This window comes from Melanostigma gelatinosum, assembly GCF_949748355.1.
Source record: "Melanostigma gelatinosum genome assembly, chromosome: 23".
Taxonomy (NCBI): domain Eukaryota; kingdom Metazoa; phylum Chordata; class Actinopteri; order Perciformes; family Zoarcidae; genus Melanostigma; species Melanostigma gelatinosum.
In genome coordinates, this window is record NC_136656.1 from 2641111 (window position 1) to 2657460 (window position 16350).

The 16350-nt window shown below is 49.7% G+C and overlaps 1 protein-coding gene across 3 annotated transcripts; it reads left to right on the forward strand.

Moving 5' to 3' along the window:
• Positions 1-461: 461 nt before the first annotated feature.
• On the forward strand, positions 462-16350 carry clcn5b (chloride channel, voltage-sensitive 5b). Of its 3 annotated transcripts, none has more exons than XM_079295297.1 (17): positions 462-710; positions 1254-1385; positions 6983-7152; positions 7256-7355; positions 7497-7684; positions 7857-7979; positions 8116-8322; positions 8920-9000; positions 9230-9464; positions 9546-9721; positions 11680-11820; positions 11921-12107; positions 12861-13003; positions 13261-13410; positions 13491-13596; positions 13684-13900; positions 15350-16350. In XM_079295297.1, exons 2-17 carry the CDS (start codon positions 1256-1258, stop codon positions 15438-15440), a joined length of 2445 nt encoding a protein of 814 aa, XP_079151423.1. In that variant the 5' UTR covers positions 462-710; positions 1254-1255; the 3' UTR covers positions 15441-16350. The 3 variants fall into 3 exon arrangements, with proteins under 3 accessions (XP_079151423.1, XP_079151421.1, XP_079151422.1); XM_079295295.1 differs by lacking the exon at positions 462-710 and adding an exon at positions 1089-1156; XM_079295296.1 differs by lacking the exon at positions 462-710 and adding an exon at positions 1089-1156 and having other exon boundaries at positions 15353-16350.

The following is a 16350-nucleotide window of genomic DNA, read 5'->3' on the forward strand; positions in this document are numbered from 1 at the left end:
ACCATGTTAAGTTAAACATGTTTTTTTTAATAGTTTCTATATGAAAAGTAACAAAGAAAAGTTTTAATAACAGATGAACGATCAGTCGAACTCCTCCACTGACCCAGTTGGAGAAAAGTCGATAACTCTGAACTCGACTGATTTTGCTGGCGGACAAAATGCTCGTGTCAAGCAACTGTGACACGACAGTTAAACCGGAAATGAAGCTACTAGGCCTTCAAATTAAAACGACATTTAATGTTTTGAAAAACAGAAACACCATTTTTTTTAAACATAAATGTATGTTTGATAATGTCAATATCCACGATTAAACCCTAACTTTGGCATCGTAAAATGGGGCATGTTAGAAGATCAATGATTTTGTTGCTTATCTTCACCAACTGTCTAAACCGGAAGTTGTCGCTAAAGCTAGCTAACCTGACGCTAGCTTGACGTTTTTTCAGTTTTGAGTGGCAGAAAACAACACGTAATTTACCGCAGATAATCTCACACTGCTTCCTTATTGTTTGGTATTAAGATACGGTTATATGATGGCCTCCTTTAGCACACCTGCGTTGTAAAACAGTCGTTTCTTTTTGTTGAAACGGAGAATGACGCAGGGTTTTTCACGGAGTTTACATTTAGCTTAGCTGCTGTTGACATAAGCAGCCAACGGTAGAAAATCCGAGTCACGAGACTTCTTCGCGTGGCTGTCTCTCCTTCAACCACAGGTAAAAGTAGACATCTTCCTTATTTATGTTAAAAACTACACGTCAACGGAAGTGTGTGTTGAGCGCAGTGACGTTTTTTGTTAGCCAAACGGCTGTGTTTTTGTCAGTCAGTCGCCTTACTAACGACTACACACACCTCCACCGCGGTGTCTGTGGTTTTTCAAGTGAGGCGTTTCTTCCGCTGCTGCCCGGTAAAGAATAGAAAAGAGCGGAAACGGTTGCAAAATAGAAACTTCCCTGGAACTGGGAGATGAGCTGTCATTATTGGCTGTGGTGGGGGGGTGATGGGACCAGCTGAGGGTGTTTCTAAACCGTTTCTAAAGAGCCCACTAACACACGTACCAGGGTGTGTGTGTTAATGAAGTAGCGTTAGCTGGATTTAAGGAGAATTTCGGCCACGATGTTTCACTTTTTGTCGAGCTTGTATCGCAAACACGCAGACAGAGGTAACGTCGGTATTCATCTTATTGTGGTGGGGGTGCTTCCGGTGCCTGTTTGATTAAAAATGGACCTTATCCTCTTGTTGTGTTGTTGGATCTGAAGGCATGGATAACTCCGGGAGCTTTGACAGCCTTCATCACCCGAGTGAAGACGACGATGACGACGAGATGGTGGACATCGCAGGAGCCACGCTGGACTTCTCCAACACAGACGACGACCCTCCTCTCAGCTCAGGTGAGTGCAGTCACACCTGCGCGAGGAGGGGTACCTTTAGGTTTGGTATTAACATGTTGTCCTTCATGCAAACATAGACACAACCATGTTATTACAACACCTCTGGTTGCATTTCAACCTCATTTTTATTTAATTTCCTGCTCCCTGAAATGTTTACTTACTTATTATTATCTGTCATATATTACCTAGTGTCCTGGGTAATATATGCAAATATCTTATCCTCAGTTATAAAATTCCAAGAGCCGTTACTCCATAATTCCCACTTGCTTGAATTTGTATTAAATAGTATTTCTTTATACGTCATAAAACTTTATTACAGTAGAGCTACAATCTATACATACTAATTGGTGTCACATTGTTGTTATTATCTCTTATATATTTAAGCATTAATAGCCGTAACAACGAGAACAGCAGTGTGTGTGTGTCACATGCTTTCAGAGAGTCGTGGTCATATGTCTGAGTAATCAGTTACTACACACACACACACACACACACACACACACACACTTGATTACCATAAATGTGTTTTGGTTTGACTCCCCATCAGAACACAAAAACAGCCATTAAAGTGAGTTATAGTGTTTGTAGTGTTTGTTTTTGTTGCACCAATCCTGCCCGGTTACTCGTGATGTCACAGACTTCTCCTTTAAGTGTTGCAGTATTATTATAACTTTTACCGTATACAGAGAAGAGTTTCTAATCCCACGTTAACGATTGTGAACTCCCAGTGGAGGAGGCTTCCAGTCAGCTAATCCCAGAGAAATGTCTCGGGATGTGTCGGCATGTATCCTAGAGAGACAAAGATAGTTTGGAAATGAGTGTTTTTGGGGTTGAGAACAGATGTTTTTAGCTCTTTTGTTTTAGAAGTCTGCAGCTCCAGGAGAGGATATTGCTGACTCACTGAAAGTGCTGCAGGAATGAGTCCTAAAACATGGAAGTTAGTTTTGATTTCACGTCATCCCTGCAGCACTTTATTAACCTGCTGCAGGTTTTATGGTGATTTTGTGCTCTGGAGAAGTTTAAATCTGACTTAAATTCTCCTCAAAGTGTTTCTGATTCCTTAAAAACATCAGACAGAAGAAGAGCATGTTATTCTTGATGCTGCTCGTCTCGGACGTCGTACTTTGCTGCCTGCGAGTTATTTTGTAGACCGAAATGAGGTGATTCAAAATAAAATAAAGAGTGAGAGACGGAGATGTTTGAGGAGGGATTTGCAACAAGTAGTCATAACACATCTTTTTCAAGGCTTTGTTTGAGTGAGATGGAAGTGATTTTCATGGTCTGTAACAACTGTAACGTCTCAAAAAGCTTCATGGAAACCAAAATATTTAAAACTGGACGTCTTCCAATGTGGAGGAGGGAAAAGTCCCTGAAGATCTACAGCAGGGAGAGAGGGAAGTCCCCTTTCTCAAGGATGAAGCAGTCAAACTACACTCACATAGGACAGTTAATGTTCTATACGTCCATGTTTCCTGCTTACTTTGCTCTTTTATTTTTACTACCAGGTATTCAATTCGTTTAAATCTGTTCCTGCGCAGATTATCATCATTGCTCTTTATATGAGCTGCTGTGAGCTGACCTACCACACCACGGAATGATTGACAGGGAGTGAGTCAGCTCCGGGTCCGCTCTGTGATTGTGTGGAAGGTATTTCAACACCACAGTGTTTACTTCACCAGGTCACATGGGGCGACTGTGTGGAACACAGCAGGGAGGCTGAGGAAATAAAATAGACTGAATGGAAAGGAGACCATCTTTCCATGCTACGGGTACAAACGTCCACTTGCGCTCAAAGTCGATCGGACTACAATGTGGTGACAATTTCCCCAAAACGTCTGACAGGATAGAATGCTGAAGTGATGACAGACGTGACTGTAAAATGCAGCGTGATTGGTTGGCGGAGGTGTGAAACTGGAGGCTGTGAGTCTAGTTTTAGAGACAGCTTTAACATTCAGCTCTTTCCTGATGTGATCCTCTCACAACGTCTTCTGCAGAGTAAAGTTCACTGTGAGAGACGTGTTTCACAACAGCTGTCAATCTGTCACGGCTTCGCCTCCGGAGTAGTAAAAATTCCTCTGTCATCCGTGCAAGGACTGAAGGATCTGCTGAGCTTACATGTTCTCCCTTTCACTGCGATGCTCTTCTTCATGTTCACACAGTTAGGAGCTGCTGGTACGACCACAGACTCCTGGTAGAAGACGAGAGGCCCCGCTGGTTCAGTCACAGGTCAAGTTTGAGACGTTCTGGGCTTCCTTTCCTGAAACAGCCGAGCCACGTTCTCTCTGGAGTTTTTCCATCAGGACAGTTGCATCATGTCTTCATATTTTATATCCAACACGTGGAAAAAACGTCTTTATCACGTGGACGTGAAAATGAATCTAATTCCTTTTATTCAATTTCCTCTGACCCAGGAAATATGATTAAGAAGAAGCCACCGCTGCTGAAGGGATGTGGTTTAAATACACCACTGCTGTATGTCTCATGGAGGTCAGACTCTAGTGTGTGAGGAAGTACACTAGCACACTTCTCCTGAGGTCTAGCAGGGCTAGGATTCGTGGGTTCACTTCAGCTCAGGTCCAGAATGAGGAATATGTGAGAAAGTAGAAGAGTTAATGGTTCAAATAAAGACCTTTAAGTGTCGTTTAGTGGGTTTAAATGCTGCTTATGTCACTGGTTTTTGACTCGGCGCTGTACATCAGCGGGAGGTCACAACCTCACGGACACTAATGACCTCACTCAGCCAATCAGAGCGAGCTCTCAAACACTCAGGGCCTATCAGAGAACAGCTCAGCAGACGAGCCAATCGTGACTCGCCCCCAGAGCCTTCTGACCAATGAGGGAGGTGCTCTGCTGGACTCCACTTCCTGGAGGAGCTCAGAGGAGTGAAGAGGGGTTTCATTCCACTTTATTTTGAGTTTGGCTCAAGTTCAGTCGTGTTTGCGTCCAGAGATGGACTGGGAGTTCTGGAGCAAGCAGCTGAATGAGGAGGTGCTGGTTGAAGATGGTGAGTTTGAGACTCGTGTGGAAGCTTTGTGTTTGTGTCTCTGATGAAGTGTACACACACACACACACAGTTTAAGATGCAGTCAGAGAAGAAGAATAGCTCACACCGGTCGTTCTTGAGTAACCAGTTGTACGTCTTTTGCTTCCTCTTTGTGAGTCTGCGGCTCCTTTTGATTCAAACTCTTCTTCTGTTTGTTTTTTAAATTGTGTTTCTGCTGATGCCTGAAACCCGGTGGAGTTTAACCATGAACACCGCTCATGAGGCTGCGGCTGACACATGATGGATTCTGTGTTTGTGTGTTTCATGCATGAGGCCGGTTTGTTTCTTTTTATACGGTCATCACCGTATTCTCTTCTTCTCTTTCCACTCCATACCGAGCAGTGAATATTTTCGCTCCGGAGTCACATTCGTCCCCTTTTTCCCCCAAAAAAAAGTGTGTTGTGTGATTGCTTTCTGGTTTCACTGGGTTTGTGTCTCCGCCGTCCTGAATGAGCTGCAAAGGTTTCTCACAGTTGTGACTTCAATGGGACACATCCACCGAAGTAGAAACAGTGAACGCGCTGAGGAGTGTGATGGCTTCACGTTCGTTATCCGCTCTGTTAAAAATAACAATGTAGTACTGGAATGAAAAAATCACTTTATTTCATATTTTTCTTATTCTCAATCTGGTCCTTCTTTTTATTATTCATTTTTTTTAAACAGTTCTACTTCACTGTCATTTCAACTTTTTGCACTCCAACATTTTTTAATGTTTTTTGTGATTTCTCTCCAGCTGGGAGATATAAACTCATGTAACTATGGATCCCATGTTTAGGACGTTCAAAGGAGCTCCTGTAGAAATACATGAGGAGAATAAATACTGTTGCATGATTTAAAGGTTCTCAGACAGTCCTGTACCGGGTCAGCGTATCCCAGCATGCATTAGACAGCGAGGCTGGTTTAAGAGAGGCGAGACGGGACAACAGATTGTTACACAAGCTGAGGGACAGAACGGGTAAAACCAACCGCAAGCATCGTCATCATAGAGGCTCTCCCTCCTAACACGAAGATCTAGTTACTTTTGAAGTTTAGTTACCATCAGCTGACTCCTGGGACGGACGGACGGAGACAGACAGACAGAACTTCTCCTCATTGTTGTTCATAACCCGTCTAACTGGTCAGCTCCGGTGTTGAATTGCTCCTTTAGTGTTCTGCTCTGTGTCGGGTTAAATGTGTTTGTGGAGCTAAGATGAAGTTTTATACATTTTACAATGAAGATGTGAAGGAATCCTGAATGTGCAAACATCCATTGTTGTGTTCTCTTCCTTCAAACATTACTCTGACACAAGAACAAAGGATAAAACTTCGTGATCCGTCTGAAATACGAGAGGACATGTTGCTCCTCTGAACCACCAGAAGTTTCAGGCGAGGCGCCACAGAAGTGTTGGTCACATGACTGTTGGTCTCAGATGAGTCAATCATGGCTTCAGAGGAGCTCAGAGTTTAATGTCTTCAACAGAATCTAATCCGAGTAAAAGGTTTATTTTAAATGAGACCAGTATAAAATGTTTCATTTTGATGAAATATCACAATTTTAAGCTTTGATTTCTTTTTCTCAGGGAAGCGTTTGTCGCACATGATGAGTTCAAGGACCGTGGGAAAGATGAAAATCTGACAATAATGTTGTTTTTTACAGCTTCCGGTGATGATAAACGGTGTAGTTCTGACCACTGTTTAAAGAAAACATGCTTTCTAACCCCAGAGGTGGAGTTCAGAGGATGAAGCGATGCTTAGAATACATGTCTGATATCACTGACTGTTTCACCACCGTGCATGTGAATCCCACATCAGTAACGAGCTCATTCAGCTTCTGTTTCCACAGACGAGAAGCACCGTCTCCTCCATCATTCACAGTCCGTCTTCTGTGAATACTCAAACCAAAACCCTGCTTTTCAGTTTCAGTTGTCGGTCGCTCACCGGCGGTCTCGTTTCCCCGTTTCCGTCCGTTAGCTGGCTTCTGATTGGCTGCTGGCTGCTGTGTGGTTAATTGTTGCGGTCGCGTATTCAAAGCTGTGTTGTGAGCCGCGTGCAGCTGAAGTCTCGTAGCTCTACACTCATGAACACGGTAACAACCGTCAGCAGAGCAGCAGTCGCGGGTTTGCTCGACGGATGAAATGAATGCTGAACTCATTTAGACTTTAATAACTTCCCTCAGCACTCTTTACGTTGTCAGCCCACCGCTGAGGCTCAGAGTGAAGTGTTCCTCTTGTGTTTGGTGGTTTAATAAACACCGCAGGACGTTTGCCTCTCGACGTGAACGCTGCCTCCAGCTCGGCTCTCGGCTGTGCTTCAGCAGGTTGTAGATATTAGAGAAGACGTTGCTCAACAGATCAACGCACACATTCAGTGTCCGTGTGGGAAACACTGCTGGAGTTCTTCTCTCTGTGTGGAGGAGCTCTCAGCTGACCACAAGAACAACACACACGTCACAAACCAAATATTTAAATAGATTTGAGTCACTCAGAAACAACATGAGGGAAAAACAACAACAGAAATCAATGTTTCAAACAATGTGGCTGACGATGTTGGTTTGTGTCTCCCTCCCTCCCGCTAGGAGACTATGAGGAGAGCAGCAGCAGCAGAGCAGCCGGTATGAACGGTACCGGTCCCAGTAAACTGGTGGACCCTCTGGAGGACCCGCTGGCCGGACTGGGCACCTACGAGGACTTCAACACCATCGACTGGGTGAGGGAGAAGAGCAAGGACCGCGACCGCCACAGAGAGGTAGGAAGAAGCAGCAGCTCCCTCTGTTCCTAGGAGCCGGAACTGAACTGAACTGCATGAATCACTGACTAACATTGACGTCCTCCTCTCCGTCTCCGTCCAGATCACCAAAAAGAGCCGACAGTCCACTGCGGCTCTGCTGCACAGCGTCAGCGACGCCTTCTCGGGGTGGCTGCTCATGCTGCTGGTGGGACTGATGTCAGGTACTGAACTGTGGTCTGAACACTTGTCCTTTAATCTGAGGAACTGGTTTGTTCGCAAGACAAAAAAAGTTAAGTTTAGACACAAGGCACAGAGGCAGAACTAACCTCCCCCTCCCCCTCCCCCTCCCCCTCCTCCTCCAGGTGCTCTCGCCGGCGGCATCGACATCGCGGCCCACTGGCTGACGGACTTGAAGGAGGGCATCTGCCTCGTCGGCTTCTGGTTCAACCACGAGCACTGCTGCTGGACGTACAACGAGACGACGTTCCAGGAGAGGGACAGCTGTCCTCAGTGGCAGAGCTGGGCCGAGCTCATCACGGGGACGTCGGAGGTACAGAGACGGTTAATCCGGGGGGGGGGGGGGTGTTCTGCTCTCTTAGAGCCATGCAGTGTCTGTAAATGTGCAGTCATGCTCTCTCTCTTAGTGCTATAGTGCTTTAGTTCCATCTAGTGGTTATAAACGTCATGACATGAGATTACGTGTCCCTCGTCTGTCCCTGCAGGGAGCGTTTCCCTACATAGTGAACTACCTGATGTACATGGTCTGGGCTCTGCTCTTCGCTCTGCTGGCCGTCACGCTGGTCAGGGCCTTCGCTCCGTACGCATGTGGATCAGGAATACCGGAGGTGAGACTGCAGCGTCGCTCATCTCTTCTTCAGGCAACATATCAATCATTGATGCCACGAGCGTAGCTTCAAACCCGGAGCACAAACCCCCCCGCTGTTCATCTCACACTCTCCTCCGGCTCTCTCTCTCGCTCAGATTAAGACCATCCTCAGTGGGTTCATCATCCGGGGCTACCTGGGGAAGTGGACCCTGATCATCAAGACCATCACCCTGGTCCTGGCCGTGTCCTCGGGGCTCAGCTTGGGGAAGGAGGGCCCGCTGGTCCACGTGGCCTGCTGCTGCGCCAACATCCTGTGTCACCTGTTCACCAAGTACCGCAAGAATGAGGCCAAGCGGCGAGAGGTGGGATTTCATCACAGTCTTTGTTTTATTGGGACAAAAGTGTTAAAACAAGCTCTATGTGGCTGCAAATCCTGCAGCTGTTTGCACTTTATTTGTTTTTTACTTTCACGCACCAGTTAGTGGAGGACGGTTACTATCTAGAGACCCACGTAGAGCAGCTTTAAGGGGGCCCAGCTCCAGAGTAGATGAAGAAAGATCTAAATTACGACACCAAGACTTGGAAAAACGCCGTAGAAAAATCCTTTCTGTGATTTGGTATCACAAGAGCCAGTTATACCCAATCTATGCAAATCCAAGACAGAAGGGGAACAGAGAACTACAAGGTTCAATACTCTGTGAACATATTCTCTGAAACCCTCGATAAACAGAAGCAAAGAGAGATACTCGGCGGCTCTTATGTCGTCTGTACGGAGTCCTAACGCCACATTAAACTCACCGCTTCAGTCGCTCTGTTTGGATTTGGCCTTCATCGAGGTCAGTAAACCGATCGCACCCAAGAACGTTTTCTTCCAACAACAATGGAGACGCAGTGTTCTTTTGATTGATAGCTGTTATGATACCTGTGTGTGTGTATTATTTTTGTTTTCTGGCTTGCAGGTGTTGTCGGCGGCGGCGGCGGTGGGCGTGTCCGTGGCGTTCGGCGCTCCCATTGGAGGAGTCCTGTTCAGCCTGGAGGAGGTGAGGACAAGTGCTCGTGGTCTCCTTCAAGCAGCTGTTTAGACCGGTGCTGAGATCCCAGACACACCACCAGTGTACAACACACACCTGCTGAGAGTCAGTCTCAGGATCACAGTCTCCTCAGCACCAGACAACACCTTGTTTCATTGCATATTTGGCTCCTCAGTGGTGCACATTTAACTGCAGCCCTAGAAGAGAGAGACTCTTTCTCTTCTTTTTCTGCCTTCAGGTGAGTTACTACTTCCCCCTGAAGACCCTGTGGCGCTCGTTCTTCGCCGCCCTGGTCGCGGCCTTCACTCTGCGCGCCATCAACCCGTTCGGGAACAGCCGCCTGGTGCTGTTCTACGTGGAGTTCCACGCCCCGTGGCACCTGGTGGAGCTGGCCCCCTTCATCCTGCTGGGCATATTCGGAGGCCTGTGGGGGGCGCTGTTCATCAGGGCCAACATCGCCTGGTGCAGGCTCCGTGAGTCTGGGACTTTATTCCCAATGTGTGCAGAACGAAAAGCCCTTTTCTCTTCTTATTGATCCGTTTTGCTTTGAAAAGGTAAAACCACTCGTCTGGGTCACTACCCCGTCACGGAGGTGCTGGTGGTCACGGCTCTGACCGGCGTGCTGGCCTTCCCCAACAGCTACACCAGGATGGGCGGCGCAGAGCTCATCGCAGAGCTCTTCAACGACTGCTCGCTGCTCGACTCCTCACAGCTCTGTGGCTACAAACAGGTCAGCAGAGAGAGGGAGACGGCCGGAGGGAGGGAGACGGGGGGAGAGAGAGACGGACAGAGGGAGGGAGACGGACGGAGGGAGACGGGGGGAGAGGGAGACGGACAGAGGGAGAGAGAGAGAGAGACGGACGGAGGGAGAGAGACGGACGGAGGGAGGGAGGGAGGGAGACGGGGGGGGGAGAGAGAGACGGCCGGAGGGAGAGAGACGGACAGAGGGAGAGAGACGGACAGAGGGAGAGAGAGACGGACAGAGGGAGAGAGACGGCCAGAGGGAGGGAGACGGACGGAGGGAGAGAGACGGACGGAGGGAGAGAGACGGAGAGAGGGAGAGAGACGGAGAGAGGGAGAGAGACGGACAGAGGGAGAGAGACGGACAGAGGGAGGGAGACGGAGAGAGGGAGAGAGTGACAGAGGGAGAGAGACGGACGGAGGGCGGGAGGGAGACGGGGGGAGAGGGAGACGGACAGAGGGAGAGAGACGGACAGAGGGAGGGAGGGAGGGAGACGGGGGGAGAGGGAGACGGACAGAGGGAGAGAGACGGACAGAGGGAGGGAGACGGACGGAGGGAGGGAGGGAGGGAGACGGGGGGAGAGAGAGACGGACAGAGGGAGAGAGACGGCCGGAGGGAGGGAGACGGACGGAGGGAGAGAGACGGACGGAGGGACGGAGAGAGGGAGAGAGACGGACAGAGGGAGAGAGACGGACAGAGGGAGGGAGACGGAGAGAGGGAGAGAGTGACAGAGGGAGAGAGACGGACGGAGGGAGGGAGGGAGACGGGGGGAGAGGGAGACGGACAGAGGGAGGGAGACGGACGGAGGGAGAGAGACGGACAGAGGGAGAGAGACGGAGAGAGGGAGAGAGACGGACAGAGGGAGAGAGACGGACAGAGGAAGGGAGACGGAGAGAGGGAGAGAGTGACAGAGGGAGAGAGACGGACAGAGGGAGGGAGGGAGGGAGACGGGGGGAGAGGGAGACGGACAGAGGGAGAGAGACGGACAGAGGGAGACAGGGGGGAGAGAGAGACGGACAGAGGGAGAGAGATGGACAGAGGGAGGGAGACGGACAGAGGGAGGGAGGGAGGGAGACGGGGGGAGAGGGAGACGGACAGAGGGAGAGAGACAGACGGAGGGAGGGAGACGGACGGAGGGAGAGAGACGGACAGAGGGAGAGAGACGGAGAGAGGGAGGGAGGGAGGGAGACGGGGGGAGAGGGAGACGGACAGAGGGAGAGAGACGGACAGAGGGAGACAGGGGGGGAGAGAGAGACGGACAGAGGGAGAGAGATGGACAGAGGGAGGGAGACGGACAGAGGGAGGGAGGGAGGGAGGGAGACGGGGGGAGAGGGAGACGGACAGAGGGAGAGAGACGGCCAGAGGGAGAGAGACAGACAGGGGGGAGAGGGAGACGGACAGAGGGAGGGCGAGAGACGGACAGAGGGAGGGAGAGAGACGGACAGAGGGAGAGAGACGGACAGAGGGAGGGAGGGAGACAGAGGGAGAGAGACGGACAGAGGGAGGGAGAGAGACGGACAGAGGGAGAGGGGGGACGGAGGGAGGGAGGCGGACGGATGGGGGGACGGAGGGAGGGAGGCGGACGGATGGGGGGACGGAGAGAGAGGGACAGACAGAGAGCGAGAGGGAGGGAGAGGGGGGGAGAGGAGGGGGGGACGGAGAGAGAGACGGACAGGGAAGGACGGAGGGATGGAGGGAGACGGACAGAGGGATAGAGAGAGTTTGTGTACAGAGGTTGTGTTCGTTTGTCATTTTTACCTCCTCAAAATAAGCAAATGTAGAGATTTTGATTGATTTTCATCTCCCTGCTGAATATATATATATATATATATATATATATATATATATATATATATATATATATATATATATATATATATATATATATATATATCTTAATCTCCATCATTGTGTATGAATCTCTCCCTCTGTGTCGTCCCTCTCAGCCAAACATCACAACAGAAGCCGCTGTAGGTAACAGCCTGGCGGACCGGCCGGCGGGTGAAGGTCTGTACACGGCTCTGTGGCAGCTCGCCCTGGCTTTAGTCTTCAAGATGATGATCACTGTGATTACATTCGGCATGAAGGTCTGTCCACACACACACACACACACACACTTATGTCTCATCATAGACGAGTACTTTACAACGTCTCGCTGCTTCCTCCTCCTCCTCTTCGCCCTCCCAGGTTCCCTCCGGCCTCTTCATCCCCAGCATGGCGGTGGGAGCCATCGCCGGCCGGCTGCTGGGCGTCGGCATGGAGCAGCTGGCCTACTACAACCACGACTCCTTCATCTTCAAAGGGTGGTGCTCGCCGGGAGCCGACTGCATCACCCCGGGGCTCTACGCCATGGTCGGCGCCGCCGCGTGTTTAGGTGAGAAACCGGGGGCGAAAAAATAAGATGTCCAGAGAGCAGCTTCCTGGTGTTTGATGGACAGACTGAGGGAGACGGTGGTTTTCAAACCCAGAAGGTCTTAAATGTAAAGTATTTAATAAATATCAGTCTTTTTCCCTTGTTTTTAAGACTTATTTTGGTTTTTATAGACTGAAATAAACAAAATGTCACAAATTCTGACACATTTTTAACAGTACAATAAAAATGTTTGAGAAAAGAAGCGACAGTTTGGCCAACAAACAAACAACTCTGTTTGAGGACAATATCTTCATTCTCTCTCTGAAAACACGAAACTACACAGCAATCCTCATCTGGGAACAATTCCATTTTTGCTTTTGTTCTTTTTAACGAACCAGAGAAAACTCCCAACAGCCACAATGAAACGTTTGACGTGAGGCCTCAGAGGAGCATCGACTTTAGAGTGTGGTGCTGGTTTTCTGCCCGCAACCGAGCGAGGTGATGGTAATTGAATTCACCACGCGAGCGTCAACATTTCCATGTGAGGACGAGGGGAAGATCAAGAGCTCAAAGGTTCAGATAAAGAGATGTGCGTTCATGTGGTCAGACGAACTCGGAGGACTTCTTCTCATTCTCAACGGGAGCCGCGTTCAGAAAACACTCCTAACGGCGTAGACACGATGATTGATGTTCATTAATTAATCTCTCGCTCGCTCTCGCTCTCGCTCTCTCTCTCTCTCTCTCTCTCTCTCTCTCTCTCTCTCTCTCTTCCAGGCGGAGTGACTCGCATGACGGTGTCTCTGGTGGTCATCATGTTTGAGCTGACCGGCGGCCTCGAGTACATCGTCCCCCTCATGGCCGCCACCATGACCAGCAAGTGGGTGGCAGACGCGCTCGGAAGAGAGGGAATCTATGAGGTGTGTGTGTGTGTGTGTGTGTGTGTGGATACATACCATCTCTCCTGCTAAACACATACACATTTGTTTTTAAAGAGACAGTTCACCCCAAAATGAAAACCACATCTTTCGTTCCTCTTATCTGTTGCCTAGTTTTGTAGATATCAGCCGCACAAATGTCTGGTTTCTCTCTCGTCCCGTTATATGAATATTATCTGATGAATAGCTCTACAGGTAAGAGGAAGAATCAGTATTTAAGTCTGTGGTCCACTCCTCAGGCTCACATCCGGCTGAACGGATACCCGTTCCTGGAGCCCAAAGAGGAGTTCGACCACAGCAGCCTGACGGTGGACGTGATGCGGCCCAGGAGGTCGGACCCGGCGCTGGCTGTGCTCACGCAGGAGGGCATGACGGTCGGGGAGGTGGAGGTAACGGCCTCGCCGCTAACGAGAGCAACGCGCCGCTGCGTACGGAAAGCACGGTGTGAACTGTTGTGTTTGGTCCTCAGGCTCTGGTGGAAAGCACTCACTACAGCGGCTTCCCGGTGGTCGTCTCCCAGCAGTCCCAGAGGCTGGTGGGCTTTGTACTCAGGAGAGACCTGCTCATATCAATAGGTCAGGAGTAAAGCTGCCGTCCTTCACTGTAGGTCAGAAACATGTTGGATGTGTCGATTACGTCGTGACGGCCTCCTCTCCTTTCAGACAATGCCCGGAAGCGGCAGGAGGGCGTGGTCAGCGCGTCCCAGGTGGTCCTCACTGAGCACGCTCCGGCTCCGGCCGCCGACGCCCCGCCGCACCTCCGCCTCCGAGGCATCTTGGACCTGAGCCCCTTCACGGTGTCGGACCACACGCCCATGGACATCACCGTGGACATCTTCAGGAAGCTGGGGCTCCGGCAGTGTCTGGTGACACACAACGGGTGAGAACACACACACACACACACACACACACACACAAACCGACCACTCTCCCACGCTTGCAGGCGTTAAAGCGAGAGGTCTTCAGGGCGTCGGGCTCGTGGAGTGATGGGTGTGTGGGAGCGTCCCGGGTCGCTCGGCTGTCAGCTCGTGCATTAAAGCGGTTCGGGAGGAAGACATAGAAAGCTAATGGAGGGGGGGGGCAGTGAGAGAGAACACAGGAAACTCTTCAGGTGTGTTTACCCAAAATCTCCTCGCAAGCAACTTCACAGAAGACATTTTTACGGAGAACATCCGTATATCACGTCTCAGGCAGCTCATTAAATTGGATCTTCAGAGTCGAACCGGCGGCTTCGAAGCGATGATTTACGGGCTGTTATTTGGGGGGGGGGGGGGGGGGTTGAGGACGAGTGCATGTTCATGCTTCTGCTAAGCCCCGCCCTCCCCTGTGAGCATCTATTTTTTCTGCTCGATACTTTTGTCCACCAGTTCATCGGTTTGTCCGCGATGTTGTCGATGTCTTATTTTGTCCAACCGGCAGTTTAAACCACAGAGAATATTTGCTGCCGATGTCGGCGTAAATGGTTCTGATTTACACACAGGAAATAGAGCTGCGTGCTTTTATAGACCAACGATGCTGCGTTTACACTTTGTAAACCTCAAACATATTCCCTCACAGAGTCGCACTTCGTTTGTTGGGCTGTCTCTTCAAACACACAGCTCTCTTTGGTTCAGGAGCTGAGCTGCAGCTCGATGACTTCTTCAGGGCAGATGGGCTTCAGATGGGCTGCTCGTTGGCAACAGAAAGGCACAGAGTGGGTCCACGTTTAGCTCAGGAGGGGAAAGCTGTGGCTTCAGGGCGAGGAGTCGAGGACGGATCTGTTTTCACGTGAGCTCTCAGAGAAAGTTTCTCACTCATCGTCTGGGAATGGAGATGACACACGCTGCAAAAAAACCAAAAGACAGACCTTGAGGCCGTGGATGCTGTTGGTTTCATACCTCTGAATGTGGTTTTTACATCTTCAGGTCAAGGCCGACGCATCGGCAGCATATCTAGAGTCTGTTTTCCTTTGCTTAGATTCAGCCACGTTTTATTCTGGAAAACAAGGAGAAAATCAAGAAACCACAAAAACACCCCTCAGCCTTGACGTCTCTGAAGCGCTTGAGTGTCTGAATGGAATAAATTGTGTTTTGATGTTTTTGGGAGATGTTTGCTCAGCCCCCCCCCCCTTCTCTTCCCTCTGTTTACCCCGTGTTACCGTGGCGTTACTCTGATCCCCCAGAGACCGAAATAAAACCAAAACCACGACGTCAAGACTCGGGGGGGCCAGACCTCCACGCTCTGCTTTCTGTCACATCTTTGACCGTGAGGAGACCTCACACCGTACCATGTGAAGTAATAATCTTTTCCGTGTGTGTGTGTGTGTGTGTGTGTGTGTGTGTGTGACCAGGAGGCTGCTGGGAATCATCACAAAAAAAGACATCCTGAAACACATGGCGCACATCGCCAACAGAGACCCCGACTCCATCCTCTTCAACTGACCTCTCTCCTCCGTCCATCTACTCATCTCTCTCTCTCTCGTGGGGGGGGGGGGGGAGACACCAGCTTGCTCACTCGAATGAAATGCACCTTTTACCTCTTATTTTTAAAAGGGCCGTTGGGAGAGAGCCAAGTAAGTCGAGCTCCATTTGCACAGGCGACTAGAGAACAACGGCTCCTATTTCTTTGTTGATGGAGGCGTTTTTGGGCTTTTTGTTTTTGGCTCTTCCTCACCGACACTGCTGGCCCCAACGTCTTGTTCAACCCTGAAGGATGTAGTTCAGATACACACGAGCAATAAGATGGAAACAAAGTTCACATCTCCTCTTTCTTCCATTCCTTCCTTTCCTCTCTCTCACAAGAGAGGAGGGGGGGGGCAGTTAACCCTCCGTCACTGACAAGAGTGATGGAGACATCGGGGAAGATTAAATGAAAAGAGTGTTTTGGGGAGCTCCGTGCCGGGGGCCTCCTGCCGTCACAGCGAGCCCAGACAGAGCACTCTGAGCTGGGCTGATGGATGCCCCCTTCCTCCTCCTCCTCCTCCCTCCTGCAGCCTCGGGGGGGCTAAGCATACAGGTGTGAGAAGACGATCTAACACACACACACTTACACTCCATGAAGACTTCATGACAGCCTGGGAGCTCTCCAGAAATGTCTCTTTTTGTGTGTTTTTTTCATTGTGTAGACTTGTGATTTGCCCGGCAACTAAGCAGTGTTGTCTCTCCGATTGGTTAGTTATAATTCTCAAAATAAAAATCATGCACGCATAAATGACAATGCTGCATATAAAGCACACCATGCCTTATTGAAGAGGGTGTGTGTGTGTTTCTGGCTGCTGTGGAAGGGCTAAAATAACACGACAACACAAGTTAATTTATGTCAATGTAAATTGTTTGTCCCACTAAATTATTT

Bases quoted from the DNA above. Each gene is read 5' to 3' on its own strand.
- clcn5b (XM_079295295.1), top strand. From the start codon at position 1,111: ATGTTTCACTTTTTGTCGAGCTTGTATCGCAAACACGCAGACAGAG. The intron at 7,980-8,115 runs GTGAGACTGCAG...TCTCTCGCTCAG, and splicing joins GTGGATCAGGAATACCGGAG to ATTAAGACCATCCTCAGTGG. The intron at 9,465-9,545 runs GTGAGTCTGGGA...TGCTTTGAAAAG, and splicing joins CATCGCCTGGTGCAGGCTCC to GTAAAACCACTCGTCTGGGT.